This window comes from Sceloporus occidentalis, unplaced genomic scaffold (assembly GCF_023333645.1).
Source record: "Sceloporus occidentalis isolate IW3139 unplaced genomic scaffold, rSceOcc1.0.p SCAF_7, whole genome shotgun sequence".
NCBI lineage: Eukaryota > Metazoa > Chordata > Lepidosauria > Squamata > Phrynosomatidae > Sceloporus > Sceloporus occidentalis.
Window position 1 is genome coordinate 43,433,901 of NW_028316987.1, and position 19,261 is coordinate 43,453,161.

Here is a 19,261-nt window from a genome sequence, read left to right on the forward strand (position 1 = left end):
CTAATACAGGAATATTATGATTTGAAGAGTTTGACCACAAGAAGGAACTTTGTTGCTTTATGGTTAGGGACTTTATTTCATTTTCACCTGTATTTCTCCCTGGATTGTATTTTATTCTGACACAAGCACCCATTTCCTCAAAACCCATAGGTTTCATAATAGTAATAATAATTCTTTGTTTATATCTCGCCTTCCTCCCAGTTCAGGGACTCAACGCAGCTAACAAATTTAAAACAGTCTAAGTTAAAACAGTATAAAACATTAAAAATACAAAGTTTAAAAAACAATAATACAATTAAAACAATTAAAAACATTACATTATTAAAATTTAAGAATGTAAAACTCCTTAAAACAAAAACAAAACAGCACCCATATCAATATGCCAAGGCCTGTCAGCATAAAAATGTTTTTATCTGCCATCTAAAAGAAAGCAAAGATGCAGCCATCCTGGCCTCTAGGGAGGGAGTTCCAGAGCTTGGAAACAGCCACTGAGAAGGCCCTCTCTCTTGTTCCCACCAAATGCTCCTGAAAGGTTAGTAGGGCAGAAAGAAGTGGGCTCGTACAGGAGGATACGGTCCTTCAAATAGCCTGGACTCCAGCCATATAGGGCTTTATAGCTCATCCACTACTGTACGTTGCAAATAATGATACAAGATTTGCCAAACCACTGCCTTATCCTTTCGAAATTATCTCACACATGTCTCAAAGGAGAGTTGCCGTCTAGGGGGGAGAGTGATAGGCTGTGCAGACTGGCCATTAAGGCTGGCCTGGGGGTGGGGTCGGGACATGGCGTCCACAAGACGCATGTCCTGACTCTGCCCCATAGTGGTGTGGCGCCGCACCGCACAGTGTTACGGCACTCCTCTGGTGCTGCATCCATATGACACAGCGCCAAAGGAGTCCCATAAAGCTGCGGCACGACAGCCACAGTACCCTTTCCAGGGTGCAAAAAGCCAATTTTTGCAGCTCTTTTGCGCTGTGGAAAGACCAGACCGGGGCCGCAGCATGCAGGAGAAGCATAATCCAAACTATAGGATGTTCCTTACTTATCTGCTGGACACTAATGTATCATAGTAAGAACCAACTTTCTTTACATTAGTATTTCCTCTTAAATTTCATGATTATAATAAATTAGCACATTGAAGATTAACACTGTAGTTGAAGTTCTGAATTACAGAGATGTTGGTGGTTGAATGCCAGTGTCTTCTTCCTGACTAGGTATTAACCACGGGATGGAGAAATCGTCGTGTAGCGTCTACCTCAATGAATAGAGAGTCCTCAAGGTCACATGCTGTCTTCACTATCACAATAGAATCAATAGAGAAGAAGAATGAAGTTATGAATATTCGATCCTCTCAGCTCAATTTGGTGGATTTGGCTGGATCTGAGAGACAAAAAGATACTCATGCTGAAGGAGTTAGGTTAAAGGTCAGCAACTTCTTAAGTGATAGCAGTGTCTCTACGTGACAAATCCTTGCAATTTTACTTTAAAACACAATAATTTATTTCTATTTTCTTGCACTTTACAGGAGGCAGGGAACATCAACCGATCATTAAGTTGCCTGGGCCAAGTAATCACTGCACTTGTTGATGTGGGCAATGGAAAACAGAGACACATCTGCTACAGGGATTCCAGACTTACTTTCCTGCTTAGGGTAATGGGACTAATTAACTTTTCTGCTAATAGTCTTAATAGAAAGGCTGTTTTGACACTCACATGTCATACATGATGTCATCCAATCCTCTTTACTCTATTCCACCTCAACCCAAGGAAGGTACTTCAGTTCTAAGCCAGTGCCTGTCATTGTTATGAACTGTATGAGGACAGGCAAATTAACTGAAATTTAATCAAGGAACAGCAGAGATCCAGCTCACCAGAAGTTTATGTGTGGTTTACTTAAAATGCACACATTTTATGCCAGGGTTAGTCTGAAGATCCATTGAAAATCAATGATATTTCAATTAATTTTGGGTATCTTAAGATCTTTGTATTTCAGAAGTTTAAATGCATTACATTATTGTTTAATCTTTGATGTTTTTAATGGTTAGTAAGGAGTTGACCCCAGTTTTGTGAAGGTACTGGAAATTTCCACTACCTTGCTTTTGAACATGTTCATTTAAGATGCTATATTCCATTCAATGTGCCCATCAGAGTGCCAACATAAAAAATGGCAAAGCTTATAGAATAGAAAAATGTTGTTATACAGAGCTTTAACAAAAAGATCTCAATTGCCATGTCTTTTAAACAGGATTCACTTGGAGGTAATGCTAAAACATGCATCATAGCAAATGTTCATCCAGGATCCAGATGTTTTGGTGAAACCTTGTCCACTCTTAACTTTGCTCAGAGGGCAAAACTGATTAAAAACAAGGTACGTACAGTAATTGGAACAAAACAGCATTTTGATCACCTAACCACTTTTTCTCTCACATACAAATATCATAAGAAAGATGGGGGATGATGGAAGAAAAAATAAAGTGCTTGGATGCATTTTGGAAGAAACATTAAATTGCCTCTTAACAGGTTGAAAATGTTTTCGATCACCTTTGCAAGGCTTACTTGATACAATTGTTTCATTTCATAAGTGCATATTGCTAGTTTTGGATAAACTGCTGAAACTTCCTGAACCGTTCTTTTTTGTGGTGTAGGAACCCATCCCTAATTCTATGTTATATATCAAAGTTTCTGTAAAAGAAGCGAAGCTTTGAAATATATCTCCTTTTTTAACTGAAGTGTAGGTGTATATGAAAAACTGAGAACAACTTGTGATATTCATTTGTGTGTAATCTCAGTCAATGCAATTTTGTTGCTTTGACTAAAATAATTATTTGGATTTTCTATTTACATAAAACACTTTAAGGTATTGAGAGCTACTAGAAGTCAGAAAAGTAGGGAAGCTTTAAATTATGTACAAGGTTTTGTATATGGAAGAGTTGCATACTACAGTACATTATTAGTAGGCCTTCTTTTTAATTATTCTCTTTTTATGTTTTGTCTTTTCAAAGTTACAGTCATTCTGGTCTGTCTATTTGAGATGTTTAATCAGTGTGCATATGTACTGGTAGATCAATATATATTTTAGTATTTAATTTCTATTCAAGGCTGTGATAAATGAAGACACGCAAGGAAATGTAAGACAATTACAATCTGAAGTGAAGAAACTGAAAGAGCAACTTGCTCTGCTTACTGCAGGGCAGTCTGTGCACGATGCTTCTCATCCTGCAGGTAAAACCTCTGTGCATGTGTATCTGTTTCTGGCACCTTGTTTTGTTTTAGGATTATCTTTTTTTAACACTCTGTTGTTAAAGTAAAAATATTTTGCAGTTTTATTTTTGTCAAGAAATAAACTTAATTTGTAAGCCCCCTTTAGTTGGAGGAATAAAAACTATAATAACTATTCATTCTGAGTGCCAGTCCTTATGTATTTATAACAATGCCGCTCATGCACCAGAGGCACTTATCAGTAGTTTTAGAAGAACTCAGAGAGATGCTGGAATTTAACAGTCTTTTTGGGGGGAGGGGGGCGCTAAGAGATGGGACAGTTGTTATTATTGTTGTTGTTGTTAAGCTTTGTTTATATAGCGCTGTAAATTTACACAGTTTCAAACAGCTTATTGAGGACTGAGAATGTATCAAATGCTGATTGATGGGATAGGGGAGATGGGAAAAAATGAGGGTATGAGGGAGATGAGCACTCCATCCTATAAAATTTTATTGCAAGTTTTCCATATTTCTTTTGTAAAAATATTTTATTTTCACTGTGGCTACTGATACACACTTTGGGTACGAGTGTGTGTGTGTTAAGACACCTGTACAAAATAAAAATGCTAGCTGCCATTTCTAAAAACTGTATTTTGCACAACATACAGTCTATTGCATAAGAATATTTTATGCAAAGAAAATATTCACAAAGAAGTACAAAAAATGGTTGAATTATAAGTAAAGCTCTCATAACTCATACAGCTGGAAAAAAACTCCTTGTATCCATTGCTATACATTTCATTTCAAGGCTAACTGGACTGGAACAGACGGCCTGTTAAAGATGCCTTCAGGTGTCTAGGGAGCACAGCGTTTACACGCCACACACTCCAATGATGTGTTTTTTGAAGAGGCTATATACCACCTCCAGTTTCTTCTCCTGTCTTGCCTTGAAAGGAATTCCTTGCCCATAAAGTAAAAGGAGAGGATATGGCTATTGATGGTTATTCAGACTTAGTTTAGTACAATTCTTCAACTATAGCAGAACCACCAGGGCTGCATCCACACTGCAGAAATAATCCAGTTTGACACCATTTTAACTACAATGGCTCAGAACTATGAAATTCTATTAGACCATTTAGCCTTCTCTGTCAGAAAGCTTTGGTACTACAACAAACTATAGTTCCCAGAATTCTATAGCATTGAGCCATAGCAGTTAAAGTGATGTCCAACTGGATTGTTCATGCAGTGTGGATGAAACTAGAGAGAATTCCAACTGAAGTGCAAGAAGAAATTGTTTGAAAGCTCAGATGAAAGGGGGAACTCCTACGTCTTCCAGATTCAAGGTTTGTCCGAGTTTAGCTATATCCCATATTGTGTTTGTTCCTCCTCTCCATTGCCCAGAGAATGGAATGGTTGAATGCTTGGCATGAATGACCAGTATGGGACTACGCAGAGAACAAGTTGATCTCTCAGGTTGGAACTGCTTCTTATGGTTTTTTTCTATTATTATTTTTTAAATAAACTGAAGACAGGGCATGGGAATCACTTAATATTCTGTGGTTTCGCCTCAGCAATTTCCTAGTATGCACATTCATGGAAGTATCACATAGCTTGAATTGATCAGTTTTTAAACAAATTCTGTCAGGAATAATTTAATGATAGAGTACTTTTAAAAGTTATTTCATAGCATCATTAAGTTGAGGAAACTATTAATATTTCAATCATTTAACAATCTGTTTAAGGTGCCATCACACATGATGTGGGAAATAAAGATTATAAGAACCATTTCCTTGAAGCCATGCTGTTCTTAGAAAAGTCTGAAAGTGAAAGAAAGGTAAGAATGGGAATGATACAGGACAATGTCTGGAAAGGTTCAGACACTTCAAAATATTGTGTCCTGATGCAGTAATTTTGGCCATCTTGAAGCAAAAATAAAGCTTGAACATGCATACTTGTTCTTAAATAGTATAAGCAGAAATTTGGAGGATTTTCAGATATATTCTTGCCTCACTTTAATGATAACTTCTGTTAATTTTATCCATAACAGGGTTAGGTGGGGAGAACTGTCAAATGTACAATTAATTGTTATTTCTTACTCAGTCTGGTGTTTTTATTTCAAGATATTGTTAGAAAAAGCTTCCCAACTAGAAGACCTATGTGTCAAAAAAGAGAAATTCATTCAGTCCAATAAGATGATAATTAAATTCAGAGAAGATCATATAGCTCGCCTGGAAAAACTGCATAAAGAAGCTTATGGTAACTTTTTGCCCATGGAACAAGAAGAGTTGTTCAGAGAGTTGAAAGAGGAGTTGGAGACCCTCAGGGACCAGGTATCTATATCTTCTTTAACACATTTGTTGCTGGATGAGACCCATAGTCTATCTGCTTCAGCATTTAAACCCATCTGTGGCATCCATGTGCTGGTGTATATTTCTAAACAGAGAAGAAATGCATTTTTCATTCTTTGTTAAACTAGGATTGATATTGAATGTGTAACAAGTTACCTGCTCAGTTTCTAAACAAAGTGACCAAATGAAACTTTATTAAAATCCAGTCTGTTCAGAAACCAACCAAAGTTTTAAATCATAATATCTGTTTCATGGGGGTTGTCGACACCGGAGCTGGGAGAGGGGGATTGTACTCTGCTTCCAGTTCTAATAATAATAAAATAATAATAAATAATAATAAACATTTTATTTGTATACCGCCCTTCCATAAGATCAGGGCGGTTTACAGCAGTTAAAATACACAACATTCAATTAAAACCATACCAAAAATTACATACATCATACAATGAACGAAATCATAACAAAAACAAAGCAAAAGCAAAAGCCCCCGGGTTAGCCAATCCATTGCCTGTGCGGCGGGAGGGCCTATAGGGACTTAATCGGGGAATGCTATTTGAAACAGGTAGGTCTTCAAGTCCCGTTTGAATTGGGCCAGGAAGGTAGCTGAGCGGAGCTCTGTACTGTAAAGCCTGGAATGTGCTTGTGAATGTGAATGTGCTTCTTTTAGGCATTAATATGAATTTTAAAAACTTAATTTTTATTCATAGTTTTAGGCAAAACAGATTTTTTTACGCATGTCAGGATCGGGGTGGTTGAGCTAATTGGAGGGCCAGACTAGTCTGACAGTTTGGTGTGTGTCGCCTTTAAAAAATATTTTAGAGCATAGTAATTGAAGGCTAGCAGTTCTTCTGAAATGGAGGAGTATTTAGTATTTTACAAACTTATTTTACATATTTAAGAGTTTAGGGAGTTGGTGCTTCTTTTGGGTGCTCCTAAGATGAAATACGCTCATACCTTTGCCACTCTACTCAGAGAAGCAGAAGAGTTAAAATACACTACCTACATTTACCCGTGAATAAGTTGACCCAACTTTTGGGGATCAATTTTTTGACAAAAATTTCTAGACTTATATATGAGTATATACAGTAATTATTTTATGGGTATGGAAGCAAATTTTCAATTTTGTTTACTACTGGATAGTTGTTTATATCTGATATTAAAAGAAAATTATCTACAGGTAGAACAGCATCCACGAGTTGCAAAATATGCCATGGAGAATCATATTCTCCGAGAAGAAAATAAACAACTTCGCTCCTTACAGTCTGTGAAAAGAGCACAGGAAATGGAAGCTCAAACCATGGCAGAACTGGAGAAAGTGTTTTTTGAAGCTTCAGGTAGAGAGTGTAATAACAGAGGTAAGGAAAATACATATCATCTTCATACACAACTCATGTTTTCAGCTTTGCTAGTGTTTACGACTGTTCCTTTAAGTATTTAATTTAGTTTAAACATGAACCAATTCCTGATAACTGTCGGCTATTTACTAACAATTCCCATTATTAGTAAACATGGTGGTATCCCTTTTCATGAGAGACTGCCATAGTCTGTCATGATATGAGATGTCACTGATTGCTCACAAAAATGTTTGAGGAACACATAGAATATAATTGCTGGCAGAAGAGTGTTTATGCATCGATGGACATTTGGATAGTTGCATGGTATCTCAATTACTATGCATGGTAGCACAGTGGTTAAATGCCTGTACTGCAGCCACTCACAAACTGCAAGGTTGCGAGTTCAGTACCAACCAAGGGTTCAAGCTCGACTCAGGCTTTCATTCTTCTGAGGTCACTAAAATAAGTACCCAGCTTTTGGGGGCAATTAGCTTAAACATTGTAAACCACTTAGGGAATCCTTAAGTGCACTGATAAGTGGTATAGAAATGTACTTGCTGTTGCTATTGCTACATTATAGCCTAAATGCATATGTGCATATAAGCTTGGCACTTGATTTCCTTCTTCCACCATGGTAGTATTTCCTTTGAAGGTGGAATTCCATTATAACCGCTTGGCAGGGACAAAACAAATTCATTGAAAACACAATAAAAATAATTTAAAACAGATCTTCTCTTCTTGATTTCAAAGATATTCACAAAGCACCTGTCAAAAAAAGTGTAGTAATAGCATTAAAATCCAGTACTATACAAGATGAAAACTCAGTGTAAAGATAGTCTTTGTGTGAACAGTTTGTGTGTGTTGGGCAGAATGAATGCTCACCCACAGTCCCAAGTAGTATCACCCTGACATAGCTTTACCACATCTTATAAGATGGTCTCCTGAAAGTGAAGACACACATACATATGATTTTTATTAGTCAGATATGTTTTCCAATCTACTAAGAAAAAAATCTTATACATTTTAAGGAAAAAACTGAATATTTCTGTGTGATCAAAACATAATATATTCTGTGGAGTACTACAAATACAGTGAAGTTTTTTTTAAAATAAAATTAAAAACACATGCTATACCACAAGAGCATGCTAATGTATTGTTGACATCTCTAAGAATGCTATGACTTTTCTTTTATATTTCAAGCAGGGCAGCAGGCATGTTCTGTGACTGTATCAACAGAGAGCAATAGTGCAGCATCTATTGAAAGACTGAAAGAACGTCTGATGCATACACAGAGTGAACTGGCAAGTTGCAAACAAGAACATGAAGAATTCAAAGAGCTGACAAAGTAAGATATATCATTGTCTCTTATTATTATTCGATCCAAATTTCTTGTTTCTGAAGGATATTATTTGAAGCTAGTTTGGCTTGAACAATTCTTGAGAGTTAAAGTGGCTGTTGTCAGTGATAGAGATAGCCTAGCTTTTAGCATATTTTCAGTACTGACTATTTCTCCTTTAGTTGTAATTAATAGAATTTTTGAGGATGATTTGCTGTCTGTCATAACTTTTAATGTTGGATGCAATTTTTCTTAAACTCTTTTTGTTTTAGTTTGTTGTCTCATTCAGTTGAACTTTTTTGATACATTTGTTTCTCTAAACAGGAAAAAACAAATGGAACTAAAATCAGAACTTCAGTCTGTACAGAAGGCAAACCAACATCTTGAAAAAATTTTGGAAGCAACTAAGGCCTGTAAACGCCAGGAAGTTTCTTACCTTAATAAAATGCACAGAGAAACTTTAAAGGTAAGCAACTACAATACTGAAAATTAATCTGAATGCTGCAAATATAAGGCATGCTAAAACACAGTGTAAAAATCAGAGAAATAGAATAAGTTACATTGCCAAATATGTGTTTAAAATTTTTATATGAATTCCTTATTCTTATCTCATATTCTTATTGTAGATACCTCAATTCATAATTTATAATATTGCTATGTTGTGTTTTTCCGAGTTGATAACTGCTATTAGCAAAGTTCTTACTTGTGTGAGTTCTTATATATTACTTGGGTTATAAAGTTAATTTGAGTACAGAAGTTCATGGCAAGACTTCTCCAGAAGCGTGCAGCTGTAATCCAAATATCAGAAAACTAAAACAGCTGAAGACAGAATGAGAACCAAAAGTAGTGAAAACAGTTTTGTTGGTATAAAATTCTTGGCTATTGTCCTCTACCTCACCATCCCTCAATACCTCATCCTACACTGTTCACTAACCCCTTCCCCAACCTTCCAGAGACACTGTTTTCAGATACGAGTGACTGTGGAGGGGCGAGGGAGGTGATTTTTCCTTCTCTTTTAAGATCCTTAATGTATAGCACCTAAATCTCTGAACTTGGGTTACTCGTTTCTGCGGCTATTAAACTTCTTAAGTCTTTTATGTCAAACTTCTTTTGTCTTTTTGCAGAACATAACCACTCCAACAAAGGCTTATCAGCTCAGGTCTAGACTGGTGCCACGACTAACCCCTGAAATGTTAAGTCAGGAATCCCCTCTAAGTTCAGGAGAGATGGTGGACGATATTTTTAATGAGCCTATGCCTCCTGAGATGAATGAACAAGCATATGAAGCTATTGCAGAAGAGTTGGAAGTGGTGCAGGTGAAGTTTCATAATGCAGATTAAATGCACATTTCTAAAAATAATATGGGAATGCTGAAAAATCATCATTTCAGTTGGGTGCCAGGACTGAGAACTGTGCGTGGAAGGAGTACATCAATTTGAAGGAGACTTTTCTGGACTGCTATTCTGCAAATGCTTGCAAAAAGTTTCAGTTGAAGACCAATTAGTATTGTTGTTTACTATAGAGATTTAAATGATTGATTTTATTATTGCCTTGAGATCTTTGGATATAGAGTGGGATAAATATTTTAATAAAAACATTTGGAGGGTACTAGATGAAAGAAAGTTGGCAAATGAATTTCAAAAGTGTAAAACAATTAAAAATAATAGGAGTAATGTAGATAGACTAAAATGTAATAAACAATCTAACAAGTTAAAGCAAAACAATTAAAGACGATTTTAAACCATGAAGATAAATAGATTTAAATTAAATCAACTGGTCCACAAAGTTCTAGAAAATCCATGTTTCAACATGGTGCCAGAATTCTATAAATCACAGGGCTGGAAGGGGCTCATTTTTGCCGGCTCAAAATGCCACTCCTTTTTGAACCAGCAAAAAGCTGGCTTTTTTGCTGTGGCTTTGCGGTTCTCCTGTGGCTTGCGGTGTATAAACACTGTGCTACTAGAGTGCCGCAAAGCTGCCCGCCTTGTGGATAGGTGGGCAGCGTGACGACAGCTTGGGGGCAGTCTGTTTCTCCCAGTACTCTTTCAAATATCAAGGTCCTAAGCTGCTTAGAACTTTAAATATCATTACCAGATGAGCTTTTATCTCTACCAAATGACGAAGTAGGCAAAAGCAATGGAATCCTTGGGCTTCTTAAGCTACCTGATGTGTAGGACTGGCAGTTACTTTTTTCAGGTTGTTAGAGACTCGTAGTATGTTTGTACCCATTGGCTACAATTGTTTCTTTCCAGGAAACTGTCCAGGGACCAGTTTTTGATGGATAATAGCACTGGTCTACATTATCTAGAATGCACCAGCTTAGTAGAAACTTCCTGTCTTCCCTTTCTAAACAACAGATATAATTTGTAATACATGCATAGGCATTTGGACACAGAGACTATGCTGATCAAGGTTGCTTTAGCTTCTCATTTGAAGTAGAACAGTAAAATTACTTCTAGAACATGTAATGGTACATAAATGGTTAGCTTTCAATGAGAGTTCAGTTTTGCTGTATAAATCAGACATCAGACTTTAAAATCTTGTACTAGATTATGTAAGTGACAAAAAAATAATGTTTCTTAGTGGCAAATTAGTTACTAATATGACTGTAAATTAAGAAGTTACTTAATTTTTCCTCCTTGACCTTTGCAGAAAGAGTTAAGCACTCTTCAGATCAAGCTAGATGCAGAAGAAACTAAAGCTGTAAAGCTTCAGCAACACATTAATAAGCTGGAGCACCATTCTTCACAAATGCAGGAGGTGAGAGAACTATTCAATAGACTTGATGATGAAGGAAGTGTTTAATTATTGTCACTAGGGGACAGAACAGATGGTCAGAAAGGAGCGGCCAGAGGCCGCTCCTGCCTGGAGCACCACAGGACTGCTGATAGCCCCTGCTGTGGTCCCAAATGGACCACAGGAAGGAGTGGAAAACATCCGCTCCATTTGGGGCTGGTTTTGCACCACCTTAGGTGGCCAGGAAGCAACTCCAGCGCAGCTTCCACATGGTGTTGGGGGCTTGCATCATCTAAACACCATGCCCCAAGCCACATGGAAGCCGGCTTTTTACACCTGTCTGATTTGGACCTAGGTTTAATTACTGTCACTATTCGACATAAAGCACTTGTTGACTTAAGTTTCAGGCAAAGTGTATATTTGCCAAAGTTCTTTGTTTGTTTGTTTGTTTGCATACTCTGAACCCAGTTGGAACTGATCCAGGGAGTCTACCTTTGTCACCTGTGCATCTTGTGGTTATTTTGTATCTTCACATATATAATTAATATATTTTCCCCTCTCTGTTGAAGCTTTTTGCCTCTGAAAGAAGTGAGTGGCAGTCTGAAAAACAAGGGCTTCTTGAAAAGATTGACTGTCTTGAAAAGAAATACCAGGATACTCAGAACCAGGCGGACAGTAAGTTTGTGTACCAATAGATGCTTGTCTGAGTTGTATGACAGGTACATTGATTTTAGCACAGCACAAAAGAGGCTCAGTTGCTGCACTGATTTGATTACCTTTGTATGGCTAAAACCTATTTCAGGTGTCTGAAACTGGCTTTTTGATTAAACAAAGTAGACTGACTTTCTTCATTTTACAACTTCAGTTTTGGACACTGGTGGGGGTGGAAGAGTGTGGAAAGTTCCAGAAAGAGGTAAGGGAGTAAAATGTTGATAGGCAATGGGTACCCATTTATCAGGAAAGTATAAGATTTAAAGTTAGTAGGTCTAGCTACATACAGTAAGTTAATGAGAACTGAGTTTGTGGGGATGAAGTTAAGTAGACTGGTAAGATATTTTAAAGAAGCAGAAATACCACTTCTTGAGGCTTTCTGATTTAGAAGGTAAGATAGAAATTTAGTGAACGAAAATAGTTGAGCTTCCTTCTCACTCACAAGATACCAAAATTACTTGTGCATGAGCTACAGACCTAAATTGTAACATGTCCATTATCTAAGAAAATCTGAAAGTGAGAAATAGTTCTAATTCCTTCAAAGCATTTTAGAATACTATGGCCTGTTACAGACTGCCCAAAAAAAGCTGCTTTGGGTCTCTTTGAAGGTAAGCTGTTTAAATGATGCATGCATCCTAAGAATCGGGAAGCTGCACCAAAGCTGCACTCCAGTGCTTAGGAATGGAGTGTGGCTTTGGCACAACCTCCAGACTCTTAGGACCCATGCATCATTTAAATAGCATACCTCCAAAGAGACCCGAAGTAGCTTTATTTTGGCAGTCTGTAACAGGCCAATAAATGCACTCATGCATAGGAGGAAATGCCAGGGTTGGGGGAGTTTGTCCACCTCCTCACACACTGCGGCTGTATGCTTTTGGACATAGCATGAGTCCAAGGCAAGGAATGTTGCCTCTGAGGTTTGCAGAACACCTCAAAGTCTGAGGCATAGTGGGCTTGTAACTGGTTTGAAGTCTTGGGTGAGCTTGTAACAGGGGGTAGCTATTAGTATGATATCTTTTTTTAACCTTCTGCCAGCTCTACACAAATGGAAAGTGCTAAAAAAAAAACAGTACAAGGGAGCCAGAGGTATAGGCTTGGGACTGGACATCACTAGTTTCCATAGTAAGAAGAAATTTGAACAAGGCTCTCCAACTTCCAGTTATAGTGCTGATTGTGACCATTCATGCTGACACTGGCCTCTGTTCTTATCGATGTTGCACATTATGCACTTAAGTGAAACTGACAAGCGGGGGGGGAGACAAAATAACTCCGGAAGCCTCTGAGTAGTTGTTTTGTTTTTCATAGTTTCCTAAGGAGATGTTTACAGTTTTTGCAAGTCAGAAATTGTAGTTCCTGGTATTCCTCTACATTGGGTACCATCCTCTATCCCATCACAGCTTTTTCCTCCAGAAGCAAATGTGGGAAGATTATGCAATTGGTTGCTTCTGTATAAGGTTTCCTTGTATACCTTAAAATGATAATGATCACACATGCATAGAAGCCCCAGTAATCTTTCCTGAAAGATGAACTAGTCAGGAGAGTGTTAGGCTGGATGCTATTGCTTGGAGGCCCTTCAGTGCCTTCCCCCAAGGGCCAGAAGAGAGAGTTGGAAGGAAAAGTGTAAAGTTGGATCCTACAGCTTAAAGACGCAGCTTAGAGAAGCTTCAAGTAGTATTTGCTATGCCTTCCCTCAACTGATTTTTCTGTTCCAGAGCAGAAAAAGCAAGAAAAGGGTTTCAGGTTTAGATTTGTATAGACAAAGTTTTCCAGGTGCCAAACTAAACTTAGGACGTAAGGTAACTTTGAACCTCGCCTCCAGCTTTGAAGATACCCAGGACCACAAGATCTGCTGCACATAAGTGTCTGAAATTTAGCACAGCTTAGCCCCTCAGAATGGACTGTGTTGCCTGCAAGCTTCATTCAATTTCCCCCAACAGTTTTAAAGGGTGGTTTTTGAGGAATTTTGTTTGTTTGTTTGGGTTTTTTTCAATGGAAGAAGTGAACATGTGTATTCTTCCTTGTTTATATGGAAGAGGTCACAATTTTGGAAAATGAGGTAAGTATGTTAATCCAAATTTTTATGACAACAAATGCTTCCTGAGGTATATGCTATTATTATTATTCTAATGATGCAAATCAAAGTCACTTGATACTACTTTGTCCCATTAAAGTAAATAAAAATAGCCCAGGAAGTAAACGTGGAATCACTAAATGAATTTGCTGTCCAATTCTACACGTTTATAATATGAAATTACTTAATTTGTTTCTGTATACTTTTATTCATAACGTGGGAGACAGTAACTGTGCTTGGAACTTGCATAGTTCCTTTAGCATTTAGGAATAGAATTACGTTAATGCTTATTAACAAAACTTCTGTAAACATTCAGGGGTAGCTGTGTTAGCAATTTAACAAATACAAACAAAAATCCATCAAACAAACAAAGAGCTTCATTTTGATACCGCTTCATACCGAACTAGCAGTGTCTAAGCGGTTTACAACTGTAAGCTAATTACCCCCAACAATCTGGGTACTCAATTTTAGCGACCTCGGAAAGATGCAAGCCTGAGTCGAGCTTGAGTCCTTTTGCTGGTATTGAAGTTGCAACCTTATGGTTTTGAGTGAGTGGCTGCAATACAGGCATTTAACCACAGGGCATCAGTGATACCTTTATTGGCCAACCAAAATGCACACTATACTTGTTGGAAGCTTTCAAAGCTCCATGGGCTTCTTCCTCAGGCAAGATGTTACAAACCAAACAGGAGGGGAAAAAAACAATTGGGGATGTTATTCAGATGCCTGCACATTGTTTCAGTCCTTAGTAAGGATGTTATGATGGGAAGGATATATTTTGCAGGCAGGCTCCTCTCCTCCTTCTGGCCATGCGGCAATATGGAGATTTTCTAACTCCAGGAAATTTAATGTCTATTTGCATCTCAACAAGGACCGCTTTTTTGCAATCAAATGTTTGCAAAACCAGTGAGGTCACAGGCCTCTTTGTAGGTGGAGAACAATACATTCCTCCAGAAGTCTTCATGTTTTTTCATCAGGAACTTTTTGGTGATGGAGAGGTAAAACATGCAAATTCAATGGGAAATTTAAGAAAGAAAAAAATTGTTTTACCTTGTTTGAAGTCCTAGTCCACAGGCTACTTACTCTTCATGGTTACCCTGTTGCAGCTACAATGTGGTATCTCACAATACAGAAAACATGTTGGCCATTTAACAAATACAAACAAAAACTTCTGTAAGTGATTTCTAAGGGTTTTGTTCTTCTTTTGTTGTTTCCTCACAGTATTAAAGAGTGAAGTTCATGACTTGCGAATTGTCCTGCAGTCTGCAGATAAAGAATTATCTGCTGTAAAAATGGAGCATGACACCTTCAGAGGAAATCAAGAGAAAGAAATAAGTGAACTTTCTGTTAGACATATTAATGTGCAACTGCAACTAGACAATGTCAGGTGTGTCCTTATAATCAAATAAAGTTTATTAACTTTCCATGTAGGAATATACTTAGGGAAACTTTAGATCAGTATGTTTTTCACATTTTCCTTTAAAAGTAGTGGGTGGGCATGGTTCTTAAACCATCATCTTGGGTATATGGAATATTTTTAAGTTTCTCTTATGCCAACTTCATGTGAATTTTAACTCCAGTTAGAAACATATTATTCTGTGTTATTATGGAATATCAGTATGCAAAGGAATTTTGTAGCTCCTTTGAGACTAACTGTGCAAAAGACGTTGTAGCATAAGCTTTCATAAACCTGGCTTACTTCCTCAGATGCATGAAGGAATACCTTCACACTACTTCCATGCATATGAGGTAGTAGTCCAAGTCTATGAAAGCTTATGCTACAACTTCATTTACACAGTCTTAAAAGTGCAACAAGACCCCTTTGCATACTTAACTCCAATTTGTCACAGACTAATACATGAAATTAATTTCTTTTTAAAAACATAAACTCAGCACTTTTTACATAGGTGTCAAAATAGAATGCTTAGTAGCTATATTCTGATGGTTACAACTGTGTTAGTCTTACTAAGGGCTAGAACAAACCAGCCACAGAAGCAGGCTTCTGGGTGGCTTGGGGTCATGGCATTTTGATGCCGCACACCCCCAGGATGCTCTGAAGCCGCCCAACCTACCACACGGGGGCAGCTTCAAGATGCTCCAGAGGTGTGCTGTTTTGACATCGCTTGCCAACAGCATCTGGAGGTTCTGGCGAGGCTGCCTAAGGCAGCCCAAAGCTGGCCCAAATAGGAGCAAATCTTTTCTGCTCCTATTTAGGCCCACAGTCCTAAGATGTCTTCAGTGGGGGCAGTTTCAAGCAGCTCCTCTCTGCCAGTCTGTTCCAGCCCTTAGTTGGGATTTCATGTGCTTTGCCCAAGAAATACTTCAGTCTACTGAGGTAATTAACATTTATATAATATTCATTCAGTTCTACTAAAAGCAATGGTTTGTTTGTTTTTTGCCTGCAACATTAGTTTCTGAAAGTATAAGAAAAAGCTTATTCCTATTTTAGTAGATGGAATGCTGGAACACAATGAATTTCAGTGTTTGGTTAAATGCTGGTTCAAATATTTGTTAAAATATTAATGTATTCATAATGCTTTGATTTATTCATAATAGTGTCTAATAAGCAATATTTCCTCATTAGTAACTCCACCCTGGTGTTTTCTTATATGGAGTGCCTGAAGAAACCTTATCAGTTTTGGAGACACTGTATTTGTGTCTTTTCAAATAAAAATTGCTAAGAAAGCTTCAGGTGAATTCAAATTTGGAAACATCCACTTTGGAATACCACTAATCCTTGAGGCGATGCATACACATTTTATTTTAAAGCTTCAGAGGTGCTAACCAAAATACATGCTCATGATAATGTGAAATTATTTCATTGAAGACTAAAGTATGAAAAACTCCTTGAAGAAAAAACAAGTCTGCAAGATAACTATGACAATCTCCAAGAAATATTGAAATTTGAGACAGACCAACTGACACAGCAGATTCTTGACAGCAAGCAGGAAAATGAAACACTAAAAACTGAGCTTCAGGTGAGTCTATGCACATTTATCACTTAATTATTCAGAATTATATAATATAAAGTTATAAGTAGGATGCAAAATAACTTGCAGTAGTGGTAAAGAAAATATACATGGATATCTCACTTAACAACACTTAACAATGTGTTGCATGAATGCACATGTAAACGTGTAGCTCCATGATTTATCAAGTACATTGTAGGTGATGGTAGGACCGAAGCAGATGACCTGGAAGGAGTGGCCTCTGGTCACTCCAGCATTGATCGAGCCAGCCCTGCAGCAACCATATGTCCCACTCCCAAAGCAAGCCGCCACTCCCAAACATGCCGGCCGGCAAGAACAGATTTAATCAGCTTCTTTTTGGATGGCTCTTGCCACAGTCTCTATGCGGCTTCCGGCTGCATATAAATGTCACCCTCCCGAAGCAGCTGGGAGCCACTTTATTTGGCCCATTTATTTTGGGCCTTAGTAACATGAAAGAAAGGGAAGCATCCTTTGCAGGCATTCACCTGTCTTATGTACTAAGGAACTCCTTGGTTGATATTAGAAGTTATTGTTAACACAGGCAGTTAATTTTTGTATCAAACTGAAGTTCAACCTGCATAATTTTGCATAAAAATAGCAATGGTATGCCAGTTCCTGTTAATAAATATGTAGCATTTGTCTGGTGACCAGAAGAGCTGGTTTGTGGCTGACGAGGGCTACCGGCAAAGATGACGATGACCAGGCTGGGTAAGGAGCTGCTGTTGGCAATTATGGTTATGCCAATAGTGGATAAAGTGTTTATGAGGAAGAAAATGAAAAGTTAACAAAAAATTGCATTCAAAAATCACTGCTGAAAATTGGAGCAGAAGTGAAACAACAAAATAAATTACTGGCTGACATGGACAATGACTTTGATTCAACATCTGGATTTCTTGGTGCAATGTGGGAAAAGTGAAAACCCTCTCCAGTGGAAGCCAGACAAAACTACGCTACATGATGCTGTTCTCCCTGTTTGTCCTTTTTGAAATTTGCTAGATTATTAAATTGAGGTGATTCAGACACTTCCTGTGAGATTATCAGTGCCATTCTGTACTCTTTGAAAGTCTTTATGAGAAACTACATTAAAGATTAATGCATCTGGCTCTGTTTTGTGCATTACGTACTATTTATCAGACCAGAAATATTTCTATTTCAAAACCCTTATTTCTTAGGGCTCCTTCAACTGGAATTGGTTCAAATGCAAGAACTTTATGGAAACAAAAATTAGTTGTTGATGAAGTACATTGTTAATACTATAAAGAAAAGCTTTTTCCTATTCAAAAGCAGCATGTCTACTTTGTAATTAAGTATGTGCCTAATCATAGAATACAGTATCTGTTCATGTAAATATTTGTGCGACTCAGAAAATGGAAATCCTTGTGGCCTTGTGCTAAATACTTTAACATCTATTACATTTTAGAGTTTGTTGGCCCTATTAGAAAGTGAAAAAGAACATAATCAGAAACTTACTATGCAGTTGCAGGAAGATAAAGAGCATAATTCCAGGTGAGTTGCTTATATGAAACATTGGCGCGTTACAGACATGCCTAAAGTCCGTACTAGGATTAGGAAGGGGCGTAGTAGGGTTGAGAAGGGGCGTCACTTCCTGATGCCCCTCAACCCTAGTACGGACTGAGTCCGTACAAAATGGTGGCGCCCGTCCACACGAGGGCCACCATTTTGATGTCGCGGACGCATAGCGTCCAGATGTCGCACAGCAGACGTGATGCCGTGAGTGCGCAACTAGTGCCTCATGGCGCCACCTCCAGGGCACTTCTTTTCGGCTGCGTCCAGGAACCGCGCGGTTTGGGCACTGCGGTTCCTGGATGCAGCAACCGGCAGCGGCAGAGCGCCCTTCTTGGGCACTCTGTAACGCGCCATTGAATAATATTTTGTATTTGGAAGTTGCATCACTTAATAAAGTTGATTTGTATTTTTGTGAGGTCACTTTTGTGGGCAAAATCATTGCAATATATATTAGATTTGGACAATATACTATTGTTGTTGTTAACTGCTGCCAAGTTGACTTACATCCATGGCAACCCTATGGATGAGAGTCCTCCAAGCAAACCTGTCATCATCAGCACCTTTCAGGTCTTGCAGACTCAGAGCTGTGGCTTTCTTGATTGAGTCTATTTCAGCTGCAGTGCAGTCTTTTTCTTTGCTTACCGCCTTCCACTTTGCCAAGCATTATTGTTTTTTCTCGTGATCTGTCTTATGATATAACCAAAGTATAACCGTTTTACTTTAGTCATCTTGGCATCAGTCCATGGTATCTGTAGAACTATTCTCCAGCACCACATTTCAGATTAGTTGATTTTCTTCCCGTCCCTTTTTTTCACTGTCCAGCTTACACAACCATACATAGAAATGGCATGGGCAATGTAACTTTAGTATTCAGTGATATATCTTGGTATTTTAGGATCTTGTCTAGTTCCTTCATAGCTGCCCTTCAAGTGCTAATCATCTTCTGGTTTCTTGATTGCAAGAAACAAAAAAGCAATGTTTATTCTCTTTTTAGTAGCTTAGATTA

The 19,261-nt window shown here is 37.9% G+C and overlaps 1 protein-coding gene and 1 pseudogene across 1 annotated transcript in view; both read left to right on the top strand.

Annotated features, from left to right (window-relative positions):
* Positions 1-19,261, top strand: part of KIF15 (kinesin family member 15) — a 44,646-nt gene that overhangs the window by 7,582 nt on the left and 17,803 nt on the right. The window contains exons 8-22 of the mRNA XM_089532762.1: positions 1,219-1,428; positions 1,530-1,655; positions 2,250-2,372; positions 3,103-3,226; positions 4,945-5,036; positions 5,323-5,532; positions 6,728-6,905; positions 8,085-8,229; positions 8,545-8,686; positions 9,345-9,536; positions 10,873-10,980; positions 11,526-11,631; positions 14,960-15,125; positions 16,566-16,716; positions 18,149-18,234. Of these exons, the coding sequence (XP_089388888.1) occupies positions 1,219-1,428; positions 1,530-1,655; positions 2,250-2,372; positions 3,103-3,226; positions 4,945-5,036; positions 5,323-5,532; positions 6,728-6,905; positions 8,085-8,229; positions 8,545-8,686; positions 9,345-9,536; positions 10,873-10,980; positions 11,526-11,631; positions 14,960-15,125; positions 16,566-16,716; positions 18,149-18,234 (2,159 nt within the window). The remainder of the gene's footprint in view (positions 1-1,218; positions 1,429-1,529; positions 1,656-2,249; positions 2,373-3,102; positions 3,227-4,944; positions 5,037-5,322; positions 5,533-6,727; positions 6,906-8,084; positions 8,230-8,544; positions 8,687-9,344; positions 9,537-10,872; positions 10,981-11,525; positions 11,632-14,959; positions 15,126-16,565; positions 16,717-18,148; positions 18,235-19,261) is intronic.
* LOC149309627 (BET1 homolog pseudogene) lies at positions 17,028-17,742 on the top strand (annotated as a pseudogene).